The sequence below is a fragment of the Stegostoma tigrinum genome, chromosome 23, assembly GCF_030684315.1.
Source record: "Stegostoma tigrinum isolate sSteTig4 chromosome 23, sSteTig4.hap1, whole genome shotgun sequence".
Lineage (NCBI taxonomy): Eukaryota > Metazoa > Chordata > Chondrichthyes > Orectolobiformes > Stegostomatidae > Stegostoma > Stegostoma tigrinum.
Genome location: NC_081376.1, coordinates 12,527,309 through 12,543,606, shown reverse-complemented (window position 1 = coordinate 12,543,606; position 16,298 = coordinate 12,527,309). Strand labels below are relative to the sequence as shown.

The window sequence follows — 16,298 nt, the reverse complement described above, 5'->3', positions numbered from 1 at the left end:
ATCAGCCATGATTTAAATGGCAGAGTGGACTTGATGGGCCGAATGGCCTTACTTCCACTCCTATGTCTTATGGTCTTATATAATTTTGAACTATTGCAAAATAGAAGATGCGAAATATTACATTTTTAACAATGCTTTTACAAAAATTATGTTTCAAATTTGCAGTGAAGCTTCTGCCCCTTCTCACTGGGAACGCCAGCCTTACCTGTTCTGTACAATGTCTCTCTCTCTTCAGCACTTGGCTGCCAACCTGCAATGGGACCCATTCCAGGTGCTAGCTGGTAGTGTGTTAATATATGAAGAAGTTGGGATGCATTAAGAGCATGAAATTCTCTCTTCAGACTACTCCAGCTGGACTGAGGCAAAACATGAGGAGGTAATAATCATCACAGAAAGATTGCACTGGGGACAGAGAGGTTGCACAGCAATTTCCTTAAAAATATCACTGATATCAAATAACTTCTGACATCCCTGATGACCATTATATAATCTAACCTGTTAGTTTGTAGGCGGAAAAACTGTAAAGATATTGTGGTTAGTTGGCTCGCCGAGCTGGTTCGACGCTCCACAGACATTTCATTACTGTGTTGGGTAACATCATCAGTGTATCCTCCAATGAAGCACCGTTGGGTTTTCCCGCCTGTTATTTAAACTTCAGTGTCCGTTGAGCTGGATTACCTCACTTCCAGTTTTTCTTCACAATGGAGTGTATATGGGGTCTAGCTCTGTGTGTTTATTTATGGCTTTCTGAGTGGAGAACCAGGCCTCTAGGAATTCCCATGCTTGTCTCTGCCCCAGGATCCTGGTGTTATCCCAATCAAATTGGTGGTTCTCCTTATCCATGTGGGTGGAGATGATTGAGTATTGGTCATGTCCTTTTGTTGCCAGTTGATGTTCGTGTACCCTTGTGGCTAATTTCTTTCCTGTTTGTCTAATGTAATGTTTGTCGCAGTCTTTGCAGGGAATTTTGTATATGACGTTGGTCCTGTCCATAGTGGGTAGTGGGTCTTTGGTTCAGGTGAGCATGTGGCATAGAGTTGATGTGTGTTTTTGTGCTGCTCTGATGCCCAATCATCATAGGAGTCTTGTGGTCAGTTCAGAGGTGTTCTTGATGTCGGGTAGTGTGATGAGTGTGTCAGGGCGTGTAGTATCTTCCTGATGTCATTCGTGTAATACGCATCTTCTTACCCAGTTTTTCGGGTATCCATTGTCTTTGAATATGTGGAAGAGGTACTCTTCTTCTTTTTGGCACAGTTCTCTGCTGCTGCAGTGTGTTGTCTGTTCAAATAATGTTTTCAAGCAACTTCGTTTGTGTGTGTTAGGGTGATTGCTGTCGAAATTCTGTGCTTGGTCAGTGTGTGTGTGGCTTTACTGTGTATCTTTGTTGGGAATTCCTCATTGGTTCTGTGTTCCGCCACGACATTCAGGAATGGAGCAGTTTGTTCTTTTCCTCTTCTCTGGCGAATCCGATCCCAGTGAGGGTGTTGTTTATTCGTTCATGTGTCATCTCTAGTTTATTCCGTTTAATAATGACGAAGGTGTCGTCCACGTAGCATAGCCATAGTTTCGGTTGGATTAGCAGATGGGCCATGCTTTCAAGTCTCTGCATCACTGCTTCAGCTATTAGTCCAGAGATAGGTGATCCCATGGGTATCCCATTGATCTGTTCATATATTTGGCCTTTAAAGGTGAAGTGGGTAGTGAAGTGTTGGTCCGGTAGCTTCAGCATGTTGTCTGCGGCGATGGTGTCACTAGAGTCTAGTTCTTCTTTTGGTAGCGTTGCCAGTGTTTCTTTTGCTAGTGGTATGTCTATCGATGGGACTGGGCAGTAACATTAAATGATACCACGGTCTGGTTGTGATCTATTCTTATGTCCTTGATGGAATTGAGAAACTCTTGGGCTTCATTTTTAAGTACTCTGAGACTCAAACAGATTGGACAAATCAACAAAACAGACTACCTCAGAATGAAACTTGAAGGAACCAACACCCCATGATTGTACAGCTTCCTGAAGGTACACAAACTGGAAGCACCCCTCAGACCCATAGTCTCTTTGCCAGGCGTGCCATCAGAGATTAAGAACGTAAGAACTAGGAGCAGTAGACGACCATCTGGCCCCTCGAGACTGCCCCGCCATTCAATAAGATCACGGCTGATCTTTTTGAGACTCAGCTCCACTTACCTGCCCACTCACCATAACCCTTAATTCCTTTACTGTTCCCTTTATCTCGCCTTTCCTCAAAAACATTCAACGAGGTAGCTTCAACCGCTTCACGGGGCAGGGAATTCCACAGATTCACAAGCCTTTGGGTGAAGAAGTTACTCCTGACCTCAGTCCTACATCTGCTTCCCTTTATTTTGAGGTGATGCCCTCTAGTCCTAGTTCACCGGCTAGCAGAAACAACCTCCCTGCCTCCACTTTATCTATTCCCTTCATAATCTTATATGTTTCCACAAGATCTTCCCTCATTCTTCTTAAGTCCAACGAGTATAATTCCAGTCTACTCAGTCTCTCCTCATAATCCAACCCACTCAGATTAGCCAAGGAATCACAAAGGAGACTAAAGCACCTTGTCAGCAAGTAACCCCACTCAATTCACTCAGCCCAAGAGTTCCTCAAAGAAGAGTATCTCTTCCAAGTATTCAAAGAGGATTCATACCGAAAAACTGGGTCAAAAGATGCCTATTACACGAATAACATCAGGACGATACTACACACCCTGACATACACATCACGCTATCTTACATCAGGAACACATCTGAACTGACCACAAGACTGGGCATCAGAGTACCACATCAACCCTATGCCACATGCTCACTCAAACCAAAGACCCACAACCCACTACAGACAGGATCAATGTAATATACAAGATTCCCTGCAAAGACTGTGACAAACATTACACTGGACAAAAAGAGGAAAGAAATTAACCACAAGAGTACACAAACATCAACTGGCAACAGAAAGACAAAACCAATACCCACTCATCTCCATCCACATCGATAAGGAAAACTACCGATTTGATTGGGACAACACCAGGATCCTGGGACAGGCTATGCAGAGACAAGCACAGGAATTCCTAGAGGCCTAATTCTTCACTAAGAAAGCCATCAATAAAACACACAGAGCTAGATCCCATATACACTCCATTGCGAAGGAAATCTGGAAGTGAGGTAATCCAGCTCAAAAGACACCAGAGTTTAAAATGGCAAGCAGGAAAGCACAACAGCCCTTCAATGGAGGCTGCACTGATGTTACCCAGCAAGGTAATGAAACGTCTGCAGAACAACGAACCAGCTTGGCAAACCAACCAACCAGAACATCCACAACCAGAGCTACAAATCTATTCTAAAACTGTAAAGATATGTTTGGAGCTGTGTAGGCATCAGAATGGCCATTTTAGTGCTGTATACTTACAAAAGTCATTTTATACGCAGAATATCTGAACAAGGAAGCCATCTGCATACTTTTAGGAGGATAAACGTGTGAACAATTTTTGCCGCACAAAAATGTAAGCTTTTTTCCTTTCACTCTCATCTGGCAATTCATTCCCAAAACACAATTAATACTTTCTTTTCTCTCTCTGTGGTATTCAGAACATAATTTTGTTAAGACAGGGATTTGGGATCATTTACCAATTTTTACAATTATAGTATTTTAGACTCATGGTGATGTTAAGCTTCTCCTAACCTCTACTATTTGACAAACAGCAAACAGAATTACATAGTAAACATGTTAAGATTGCTATCCATATGGATTTAATCATTCTCCTTGTTTATAAGGTCAGTATAATCAGGTAAATATTGTATTTATATATGTTGAAATCTATGACATTTGAATAAATAGAGGAAAGAAAACACTACGTTGATATTATCCCACTTTTATACAAGATGAGTTTGAGCTAATACTATTTGCCAACCAGGCCTGAGTGCATGCATTTTAGGGCACATCAGTCTAACTTTTTGTCTCATTTTGTACAAGCCTAATTTAGTCTGAAGTTTTCAGTCTGCATTAAATTGAAAGCTACAGTTTAAATTCTGTAGTTACTAGCTTTAAGCAAGGTTCTAAAGTAAGAATCCCAGAATAAGATGGGGTGGCATTTTCAGAGATGGTAAACTGTAAGCGATGGATTGCCACAGAGATCAGTGCTAGAGCTTGTTATTTTGCAATATTAAATAACTTGTATGACATAAGAGGACAGAGGGCAAGTGGGGAGGATGCCACAAAGCCTACAGAAGGATATAGGCAAGTGAATGGGCAAAAAACATGGCAGAAAATATGGAAAAATATGAGGTTATGCACTTGGTATTTAAACGCAGAAAGCTGCAACAGAGGGATTTGGGAGTCCTTGTGCATGAATCATAAAAAGATAGCATCCAAGTTCAGCTGGTAATAGGGGAAGCAAACTGAATGTTGGCGTTTACTTCAAAGGGAATGGATAAAATAAAAATAAAGAAGTCTTGCTAAAACTATAAAGAGAAGGCAAAGTCACCATCGGTCTACCAGACCACAGGGCTGCTATCTCATTGGCAAGAGACAGCTGGTGGTTTAATTGGTGGGTCACCATGTCTCAAGAGAGGGAAAGAGCTTGAGAAAAAAAAAAGTCTTTCATGATAACCTCAGCTGGTGCATTGCAAACCAGCTGACCAGCCAACTGATCTAAAGTGGAGTTGATGATGGAAATGGTACAGCAGATCCAATGGGTCAAATGGCCTACTTGATCTTAAGTAACGACTGAGATAATGTTTTATAGTTACAAGTTGTGTTGCACTCATTCTCCTAACTTTCAACCTTTAGTTTTACCTACTTCATTGCTGTACATTGAAATCGCCTGCACAAAATAATTGTAGGCTAAATTGTTGTAGGCCACCTGATTTGTTATGAAGTAGTGGGGGCTTTAGCTCTGAACTTAATATTCTGAAAAAAGAGCCATTACCTGTATGAGACAAGATGTTGGGACTGCCAACAGCCTTACAGCACTAGTGAATTTGAAAAAAAACTCTTCTGCGATGTTGCCCATTCCTGCATTTCGTATCCATTCCAGCAACAGTCGGAGACTAGCTTGCATCTGTTCCCCTTTTGACCAGTGAAAGAATCTTTGTCTTGAACCTGCACAACACAAAACATTGAAAGTCAACTGAGTCTGCAGAACTCCCGTTTCTGGATCCTTTCCTCTCTAATTGTATATTCTGCAGACGCATGCTTTTCAACCTCAAGGATGACTGTGCTGGGACATGGATACATTGTCCCCTTCATCCCCAGCAACAGCATCCGACTGTATACGCTTACATGGTTTTGATCATCTGTATCTTGTCTAGCCTCATGGGATAACCTTCTGTTGCAAATATGGACATTTTCAATTTTCTGCGCAATTAGTTTTAAGACCTGTGTGAATAATATTAACTGAGCACAGGATACTTCTCATCTGAGGACATTTTTATGCATTGAAGACTTTAAAGGAAGTATTTTTAAAATAGTAACACAGTTAGTTAGCATGGGAAAAAAACAAAATTCTCTCATTGGGGCTTGTAGAAGTCTTTGCATTACCTATTGTGTCAAAACAATCATCCGATTCTGATCCATAAACAATTCATGCCAACTGTTACTTTCTTTGATTGTGCATGAGTCTATTGAGAAATATTGTATAATGTGTCAGATTGGCACACGTTATATTCTGAAACTGGACCGCTCAGCAGCAAATAAAATAATATTCTGTTCTTTCTAACCAGTATACAGCTTTAGGGAAAACTACCCAACATACAGCAATCATCCTTTTGTTCAGTCTAGAAAATAAGACAACACTATTCCTCATTTCAGTATCAATGTTATCAGTCCTTTGATACACCCATAAGTCAATGAATATTCCAATATATTACATTTCTTTTAAGTTTTAATCTTCTTTATTTGCTTCCAATGCCTCCCTAACTAAAGGGTGAGTGGTTCAGAATGAAGTGTATCAAATGACTGATTCAGTGCCCAGAGTAGAAGCGTATAGACACCAGTTTTCAGCGAGTTTCTCAAAGTACTCTGAAAAGCTAGACTAAATTGGTTACTTGGATTGCATTTTTTTTCAGACAGGAAATATTTGAGAGTCATACATACAACACGGAAACAGTGCCCTTGGTCCAACTTGCACATGCTGACTAAGTTTGCCAAACTAAGCTAATCCCATTTGTGTGTGTTTGGCCTATATCTTTCTCTAAATCTGTGTTATTCATGTACCTGTCCAAATGTCTTTTGAATGTTGTAAGTGTACCTGCATCTACCAATTCTTCTGGCAGTTCATTTTCACACAGAGGGTGGTTCGTGTATGCAATGTTTTGCTGAATGTCATGAGTTAACCTGTATGTCCCCAGAAACATTTTCTTTTGGCACTCATTCAATTTTATAATTTGCGGTGATAATACTTTGGTGTTAGCTTCTCAAATAAGTACTCAGTTTAAAAAAAACTTGAATGCAGGTGAGGTTCTCTCTAAACCAGCAGAGGTCCCCTACTGTTTTTGATGAGACAAATTACATTCTGCACACCATTTACAATAATTTATGCTGATCCTCCTCCTCAAGTAGGCTGATCCTCCTCATGCTTCAGGGTATGTAATGCTCTGGAGGTAACAGGGGACCTTTCATCTAGATTTGTATTGGAACTAGGAAATCATATTTGGGCTGCTTTCAGAGATAGGTTCACCTATATGCACGAATTTTGCCATCTTTTCCAGTTTATCCTCTTACAAAGCCCAATGGCACTAATTTTGACTTCATATAACACTAAAATATTATCACACCAACAATCTGCTGTCTTTATTTTTAATTATATTAAGGTCAGCACATATAATTCAGAGATGTAAAATGAGCAACTGGATTTGTTAGCTAAAATGACCGAGATCAGTTTTCTGTTGTGAATTTCCATATAATGTTTTTATTTGAAGATGAGGAGCAACAACAGAAGGCATTATTCATGCAGCAAATGTAGACACAGCTCCCTCCTTATGCAGTACCTCCATAATAAAGAAGTAGAGGCATGCTTTCTGCATATATTCTCTTCATTTGCATGACACATTGAATAGCCAAGGCAGTGGTTCTTAAAATAGGAATGGACCCAAATTCAAACCCCACTTGCTCCAGAGGTATATAATAACATCTCTGAACAGGTTGATGAGAAAAGTAAACTATGAAATGGTTCAAAAGACTGGCCAGGAGATGTTTAAGCCTTCTTTTGGGCATAGGCATGAGCCCATGTAGATTCAGGTCTACTGCCAATGGTTAAGGATGGAAGTTGGACGATTTCTTACTCTTCTATAACCAGTGGCATTTAAATGAGTCAAACGTGTTCAAATCTTACCAACATTGGCAGTTTAGCCATCCCACCAATTTTGCACCTGTTTCAGACAGAAGTGGAAGATGGTGATTTATCACAGATTTTAGCACACAATCAAATTATTATTTTACATTTTTTGTTTGGGCATTTCATTTTCTTAGGCTTGGATATAGGTCTTCTGATCCATGCAAGATGGGCAGCAAAGCTCTGCCACTGGCTCTGGTTAATCGCAATGATTTTTGCTTCAGCCCAGGTGGTGCTCGAAGATCCTCAAGTGTATTTTGTAAGGTAAGTTTTGGCTGGTCCTGTCCTCTTTTCCCATCTGGTGACGTCCACTCCAGTGAGACAAATGTCCGTGAAGCAAAATCCTCGTCATGCCAGTCTTCACTGTATCTGCCATAATGTCCTTAGACAACCCTGACCAGTCCTGTGTATGATTTTATTATTGGTAACATTCCTCTAACTGACGCCTAGCACATTCAAAGGACACAATGGTACAGGATATTTAACGTGCATAACATCTTTAGCGTTTCTTTCCACGTCTGACCAGCATTGACTGTGATAGTTCTACAATGGACATGTAGAGTCACAGACTCATGTCAATGTTGATGGCACTGGATACTTGTCTGCATCGACTTGCTGTAGACTGATGCTGCTTTTCCAATTCTTATATGGACATTGATTGCAACATCATGTTCCTTGGAAACATCGTTTCCTGGTTCAGGAATAGCAAATGACATCCTTGATATTCTGTTGCCCGATGATGGGAAGGGGTGGGGGCATGGGATTCATGTTTATGTCCAGTTAACATGGTCTTCAACCAGCTGATGCATGGATCAGTTGTGGTGTCACTACTCTCAAGACTGGTAGTCATATCTTGGAGTGCATGCAATTCTTAGGCCATCAAGATTAAGTAATTTCCCCACCACAAATCTGTCAAATGGTGATTTCGCCCAAGGAATATGAAAATCTGCCCACTCCATAGACTCGCAGCATGATCAACCACCCCAAAAATCTGCCTTTAATTCATAAAGAATACCCGTCTGCTTTTGTTTCCAATCAGTTGAGGGACTCTGTACAAGCCCAATCTCCAATGACAGAGCCATCATTAGAATCAACGCTCAAATGTCCAAATGCACTTACGACCTGGGAAGATGATCCAGATCTGTGCGGGATGAGGACTTATCAACTTGGCATCTTTGGTTCTTGGTTTGTCCACCACATCTCGTAGAAACTTCAGTCATGAGAACACAACATTCTGTACTCCAGACAAGAATACCAAGCTTTTGGAATTGGCCTCATGCTCAACAGATGTTCACCCTACGCATTAATTGGGTGGAAGCCAGTAAACCATTACATTGTCACTGCCACCTTCCACACAAGTCTACCAATCTAACGGTCATGTAAATTTAAGCACCAAAAGGGACAAAGAGAGGAGGAAGGTCAATTTTACCACTGATTGCAAGACACGATGGATGGGGCACACAGCCAATATCTAGCTGTTGGCCGCTGACCTCAGTGCTATGCTCCATATCATCTGGTGAGGCTTGAAGAGTAAAATCAGCCCATGATGAGCAAGCATGTCAAATGGAAATTGTGAACATCTGCTGGCCTTTTTCAACATCGATGCATTCACCATTAGGTAAAAGTTCTTTATATGCAAGGACGTGCAGAAATGGCAAAACTGAAGATCCACCTGAAGCTGAAGGCAACATCCACAAAATTACAACAGCTATTCACAACTGAAAAACAAAGCTGAGGACATTTCTGAAAGCTTCCAGCAGGTCCCTCCAATAGATTCAAAGTACTAATGAGATTAGGTAACACCAAAGGATAGTGCAACATTTCCAAAAGAGGACTAAGTCACCAACAGACAACAATGAATTCAAGACTAAATATGAAAACTGGTCGAGGGGTAGCCAAAACCAAGATCAAAAGTCCAGAGTCATCAAGACCTTGAAGAACACGGCACCTGGAATCGACAAGATACCAGTAGAGCAGCTGAAATATATCAAGAGAATTATATTAACAAAGCTCACAAGTCTGCTTCAATGAAGCCTGCAAGTGAAGCATGTCACAGATGATGGAGATGAGAGCAAATCAGCAAGCTGAAGAAAGGAAACCTCAGCAACTGTGAGATAGAGCTAACACTGCTGTCGGTACCAGACAAGGTGTCCTGTATAGTTTCATTGTAATTTGATCCTCAACTGGCTTCTGTATCTCTCATAAATTGAAATAAATCTGGAATCTTTTAAAATTCCACAAAATATTTTTCACAACAATAGTTAGTTTCCTTGTTTGCATTATATTTGCTTCTCATATCCTTTCAAAAGTTAACTTTTACATCATCTGTGGATTTCATTAAACTAGGACACAATTAACAATATAGACGCTATTGTACTTTGCTTTTTCATAAGCATTCTCCTTCTGCTCCTGCTCCTATTTTCCTCCCTCCTTTTGTTTGCTGATTCTTTCATTTATATTGACTGTCTTCTGATACATTACTAAAGTGGACCCAGACATATTGCATTAAGAGGATTTGGATGTAGGAGAGCTCTTAACTGATCTTGATCTTGTCTTGAACCAAAACCCTCTTCAGCAGAAGTTTCTAATATTCATAAAGATCAGGAACACTGACTATTTAATTTTTCCTATCCTTACCTCCTTCCCCTTCTTGCATGTGGCCATTGAGGCCAGTAGTAGCAAAATAATTGCGATGAATACTTAAGAGCCATTTGACATAATACATAGCAAGCTTCAAATCTTCAATTTTGCTTGCTTATTTGTCTCCAGTCACTTGAGTTTTACTAACCAAGTTACCTGAGTGTCAAAGATGAATTTTGCACATATTTGATGGATGAAAACCTGCACCTTTAAAAGATCTTGTGGTACTTACAGAGTTAAATATTTTCTAAACTGTTCTAAGTGACTGGAATCCTTATATGTATTCAAAAATAAATGGATACTTAAACACTCAGGGTCATGGAGATGTACACCATGGCAACAGACCCATTGGTCCAACTCATCCATGCCAACCAGATATCCTAAATTAATCTAGCCCCATTTGCCAGCATTTAGCCCACATCCCTTTAAATCCTTCCTATTCATTTACCCAACCAGGTGCCTCTAAATGATGTAATTGTACCAGCCTCCATCACTTCCTCTGGCAGCTCATTCCATACACACACCACCACCTGCATGAAAAAATTGCCCTTTAGGTCCCTTTTAAATCCCCCCCTCCCACCTTAATCCTATACAGTCTAGTTTTGGACTGCACCACCCCAGCGAAATGACCTTGTGTATTTACTTTATCCATGCCCCTTATGATTTTATAAACCTGTATAACATCACCTCCACCACCACCTCCACCACCACCACCCCCCCCCCACCCCCCCCACCCATCCACCCTCTGACACTCCAGGAAATATAGTCCCAGCCTATTCAGCCTCCCCCTATATTTCAAACCTTCCAACCCTGGCAACATTCTTGTAAATCTTTTCTGAATCCTTTCAAGTTTCACAACATCCTTCCTATAGCTGGGAGACCAGAATTGCACGCAGTATTCCAAAACTGGCCTAACCAACGTCCCATACCGCTGCAACATGACCTCCCAACTCCCATACTCAACAAAATGACCAATAAAGCAAAAAGTGAACCAAATGCCTTCTTCATTGTCCTATCCACCCGTGACTCTGCATTCAAGGAACTATGAACGTGCATTCCAAGGTCTCTTTGTTCAGCAACTCTCCCCACAACCAGACACAACATGGCCAGACACACTAGTCATTCTACCATACATCAGAGACATATCAGAAATGACCACAAGACTACTCAGACCCTGAGGTATCAAGATAGCCTATAAACCATCAACCACCCTGTGACAGCGACTGATGAACATAAAGGATCCCATACTCACAACCAATAAAACTAATATAATATACAAAATACCATGCATGGACTGTGAAAAACATTACATGAGCCAAACTGCAAGATAACTGACAATAAAAGGATACACAAACACCAACTAGTCACCAGAGACATGACCAATTCTTAGTCTCAATACACACTGACAAAGGACGATATGAACTCGACTGAGACAATACATCCATAATAGTACACGCTAAATAGAGACATGCCAGAAAGTTCCTGGAGGCCTGGCATTCCAAACAGAACTCCATCAACAGACACAGTGAACGGGACCCAACATACAAATCACTGAAAAACAGAACTGAAAGTAATATCAATCACCTCAGCAAACCGAGGCATACAAATAACACGCCGGACAAAACACCAAAGCTTCACCGGAGGCGCACTGACAATGTTACCTAGCAGTGCGACAAAATGTCTGCAACCAAATGAACTGGCCCGGCAAGCATGTCTACAACCTCAAATTCAACTTCCCTGCCATTTTCTTTATGCCTTCCATATTAGCCCTTTTTAAATATCTATCCAATTTCACTTTAACATTCTCGCTCTGCCTCAATCATCACTTTCGTTAAAAAGAGATCCAAGTCATAATAGCTTGTGAACAAACCTTTCAACTTCCATATTTATTCATTCTATACTCTTGGGGCAGAATTTAATGGGTTGCAGGATTTCCTAACTGTCACCTAATATGGATCACATCCACACTAATGCTGGCTTCCGCACTGTGATTTAATGCTCCAAGGAGTGTTAATTGGCAGGGCATAAGACTTGTGTCTCTCATTTGGGAGCTGCCTGTCAATCTGATTAGTTGGCAGCCCTTTAGTCTCAGCAGCACTATTGGGAGAGATGGCACCGCAAGCAGTCTCCAGGCTCCTAAGACCTGGATTTTCATGCCTCCACTTGTACAAGAACAAGGTGGAAGATCTTTAAAAATGGCTGGTAGGACCAGGTTCCAGGATTTCCAGCCCTGTTCCAGTTTACAACAATTTTTGTCAGTGTGCATTAAGGGTGTGGCACTGGGCTTAACTCCTGTCCCTGCAAACTCCACTGTACAGCTAGCCACCCATGCTGCCATGAAGGAGGTTCTACCTGCACTACACATCCCAACCCCAAAGATGAACTATCACCATCATGAGTATTCAGAGCTAAAAAACCTCTCCTCCTCCTCTTCAATTTTCTGCTTGAAAATCAGGCCTGACCTACAATGCTATAATCTCCACCACAGGCAAGGAAAGGAGAGAGATAACTGTATCAAGCTTCCCCTACAAGGAACCCTATTGCTATGGCATCATATTCTTTTACATACATATGTGAATAGTTAGCTATTCCAATTTTCTTTCCACAAGGAATCTCTCCATTTAATCTGCCTGCCAATGGCATATGTTAGAAGGATTTACAGCTTCATATTCAGCTACATTATGAACACATGTTCCTCAGTAATCAAGACCTGGAGTGGGATTTAAACCTGGAGCCTCTGGCTCAGAGGCAGGGACAATGTGTGTGCACTGTAAGATCTCTACAGGGAATGGCTAATGGATTCAGTGCTCTGGTCACACAATTTGAAGGGAGATACTGGTTTGGGTGGCTTTCAGCTTTGTTACCTTGTAATAACCCGATTTTTAAAAAATAGATTTTTCAGCTTTTTTAAAAAAATTCATTCTTGAGATATGGGCATCACTTGTTAAGCATTTTTTTGCCCATCCCTAATTGTCTTGAACAATACTAAGAAGTGGAAGGTATACTGAAGATTTCCTCAATGGAACTTCTATTGCATGTAACAAAAACAAAGTCCTAGAAAAGAAACTCAGCGAGTCTGGCTGCATCTGAGAGAAAAACAGCAAGAACACAAGAACAAGAAGGAAGAATAAGCAATTCAGCCCCTTCACCCTGCTACACGATTTGAAATGATCATGGCTAATTTCATCATGGCCTCAACTCCACTTCCCTGCCAGTTCTCTATAACCCTTGAACTCATTACTAATTAACATCTGTCCATCTCCTCCTCAAATTTACTCCAGTCCCAGCATCCACTGCACTCTGAGGCAGCAAATCCCATAGATTCATGATCCTTTGAGAGAAATAATTTCTCTTCAACTGTTTTAAATCTGCTATCCCTGATCCTAAAATTATGACCTCTCGTTATAGATTGCCCCATAAGAGAAAGTTTCCTTTGTAGCATACCTTGTCAAACTCCTTTAACATCTTAGACACCTCAATTGTATCTCGCTCTCATTCTTCTTAATTTCAGCGTATAGACCTAAAACGCTCAATATCTCCTCACAAGACAAACCTCTCATCTCTGGAATCAATCAAATGAATCTCCTCTGAACTGGTTCCTCTGAACTACATCTTCCTCAAGGGGATCGAAATTGCACAAAATCTCACATGTATGGTATCACTAATACCTTGTACAGTTGTAGCAACACTTACCCACTTTTATACTCTATCCCTTTCGCAATAAATGCCAAAATTTATTTGCATTCCTTATTACCTGTGTCTGCATAACATTGAGTCTAGTGACCCCTCACAAAATGTTAACTTTGTTTTTCTCTCTGAAGGTGCTGCCAGAGCTGCTGAGGTTCTCCATTTCAGTTTGTTTTTTGTTTGAGATTTCCAGCATCCACTGATCCTTGTTTTATTCTTCCTCTGCCTGAACTTGCTGGATAGCTTTATGTAAGTTTGAGGGTCAATTGTGTGGGAGTGAGCAAGGCATGTTGGGAGGAAGCAACCTTCTTGGTGAGGAGCCAAGTGAGGGAAACTCTTTTTCTCCCTTCCTACTCTAGGACCCCTGCTGGGCAGGTCCTTCCCTAGCATCAGATCAAAACTGGGGCAAAGACAGGCAGGCTGCACTGGATTTCAACTGTCTTCTATATAATTGAATACAGATCAGGCACAGATGGATGGGAGAAGCCTGGGAATTTTACAGGCTTTCCTCACCTGCAAAACCACTACTAAACCATTAACATTCTCCCCACAGATTATAGTGCAGAACTCTCAAAATAAGAAAACTAAAGTAACAAAGATGGCTTTCGCTGAACTATATCTCAATCCCATGGCAGTTGGGTTACAAATATGAATTCACTTCTTTTTGATTTGTACAAAGCACATGCTAAAACAAGTTGAGCGGTTATAAATCTATGTAATACTAACACCTTAGGGCACTGAGCTGTCTTTAAGTTCCTCAATATTGTGGGAGCCATTATTTACCAGCATTGCCTCATAAACAATATGATGAGTATCCAGAGATAGTAGGAACTGCAGATGTTGGAGAATCTGAGATAACAAGGTGCACAGCTGGATGAACACAGCAGGCTAAGCAGCAGAGGAGCTGGAAAGCTGATGTTTTGGGCCTAGACCCTTCTTCAGAAATTTCTGCTATATGATCTTCAATATGGAGAAGGTACATGGTACCTACTTTAATATTCTGTCCATGAGAACAATAGGATAATCCAGGCATCCCTCCTTACTGCACTGGTTTGTCAATTTACATTACAAACTCCAGTTCCGATTTGGGCCCTGAAATAACCAATTCTTGACAAAGTAAAAGTTACGTTCAATTTGTCATTTTGAAGACTGTATTTGGCAAATGTTTCAATTTGTTTCTGTAGGAATTATTAAATCCTTTTGCTCATAAAATAATGACTGGATTAACCAAATTATGGCTGATTGTCTTGCAAGACAAAGGGATCTTTAATGATTGCCTAATTAATATTTTACCAAGAGCCATTTTATTAAACTAGTGATATCCCTGAAGCTGTCAACTCATAGAATCTGTGGACAAATGTAGAACCACTGAATTATGCTATCCTGTAGGAGGCATTCAACCCATAGTGCCAGTGTGGGATCTTTGCTAAAGGCATACAATTAATCTCACTGCCAAGCACAGCCCGCAACATTTTTTTCCCCTTCAACTCACTTTTTTTTAAAAACATTCCTAAATCAGCTTCCATTATTCTTTAGGCAGTGCATTCTAGATCACAACAGCTTGCTGTAGAGAAAAGAAATCTCATGCCATCACTTTTATTTGGTGAGTTACCTTAAATCTGTGATTTGCGATGGTCTGTATCCTCCAGTTACCAAGCCTTCAGCCATGAAAGAAAATGTGACCTTATTTACACTTATCAATACCATTCATTATTTGAATTTCTATAAAATCTCCTTTTCACTTTCACTCCTCTAAGGAAAACAACCTCAGCTTCTCTGCTCTCTCAACATAACTTAAGTCCCTCATGCTCACTAATGTTTAATTAATCTGTTCTGTACATTCGAAGCTTTGACATCCTTTCAAAAAGGTGGTGACAAGAATCGGAATACAATATTCCAGCAGAGCCCGAGTCAGAGCTTTATAATGTTTGACACGATTTCCTTGCTTAGGGCTCCATTCCTCTTAAAATAAAGAGAGGGATCTGACATGTCTTTTTAACTGAACTGTCAACTTGTTCTGACACTTCAAAGATTTGCATTCCTATATCCCAGATAACTTTGTTCCTGAAAACACTACAAAGTAGTTCACGTTGCCTTTCCTCATATATTTTGATTTAAAAATAATCACTTCATGCCTCATGAAAATGTAATCTGCCATGTGTCTTCTGATTTCATAGTATGTCTGTCCTGCTGATGTCCATTACTATTCTCACTGTTTAATTACATTTCCAAGTTCTACTAATTCTTAAATTATGCCTGTATACCAAAGAGAGCAATGATCCTCATACCAACCACTGCAGAATATCTGTTTATTTTATGGTTTATTGCAAAACAAGTGCATATATACATCACTACCCTCATCAACTCTCTCCTATATTTTACCAAAGCAGTCAAACAAACATAATTTTCCTTTAGTAAATATATACAATCCTACTTACTTTTGGAACCAACTCAATCTCCAAAGAAATTTGAAGATTGTGGCCAAAACATTCGCAATTTTAGCAATCCTTTCCTTTAAAAATCATGCTTTCCAGTCCAGGTAATAACTTTATAGGACTGTTAACCTTTAAAAACCTTCATTTTTAAAAAAAATCCAGTGGGAAATCCTGACTAAAAGTAAGCACTACTTTTAGC

The 16,298-nt window shown here is 40.3% G+C and overlaps 1 protein-coding gene across 3 annotated transcripts in view; it reads right to left on the bottom strand.

Annotated features, from left to right (window-relative positions):
- The window catches only part of radil (Ras association and DIL domains), a 111,188-nt gene that overhangs the window by 15,434 nt on the left and 79,456 nt on the right, over positions 1-16,298 (bottom strand). For all 3 annotated transcript variants that reach the window (XM_048552726.2, XM_048552727.2, XM_048552728.2), the window contains exons 10-11: positions 4,935-5,107; positions 206-356 (exon numbers count right to left, since the gene is read on the bottom strand). In XM_048552726.2, coding sequence (XP_048408683.1) covers positions 206-356; positions 4,935-5,107 — 324 coding nt within the window. The remainder of the gene's footprint in view (positions 1-205; positions 357-4,934; positions 5,108-16,298) is intronic.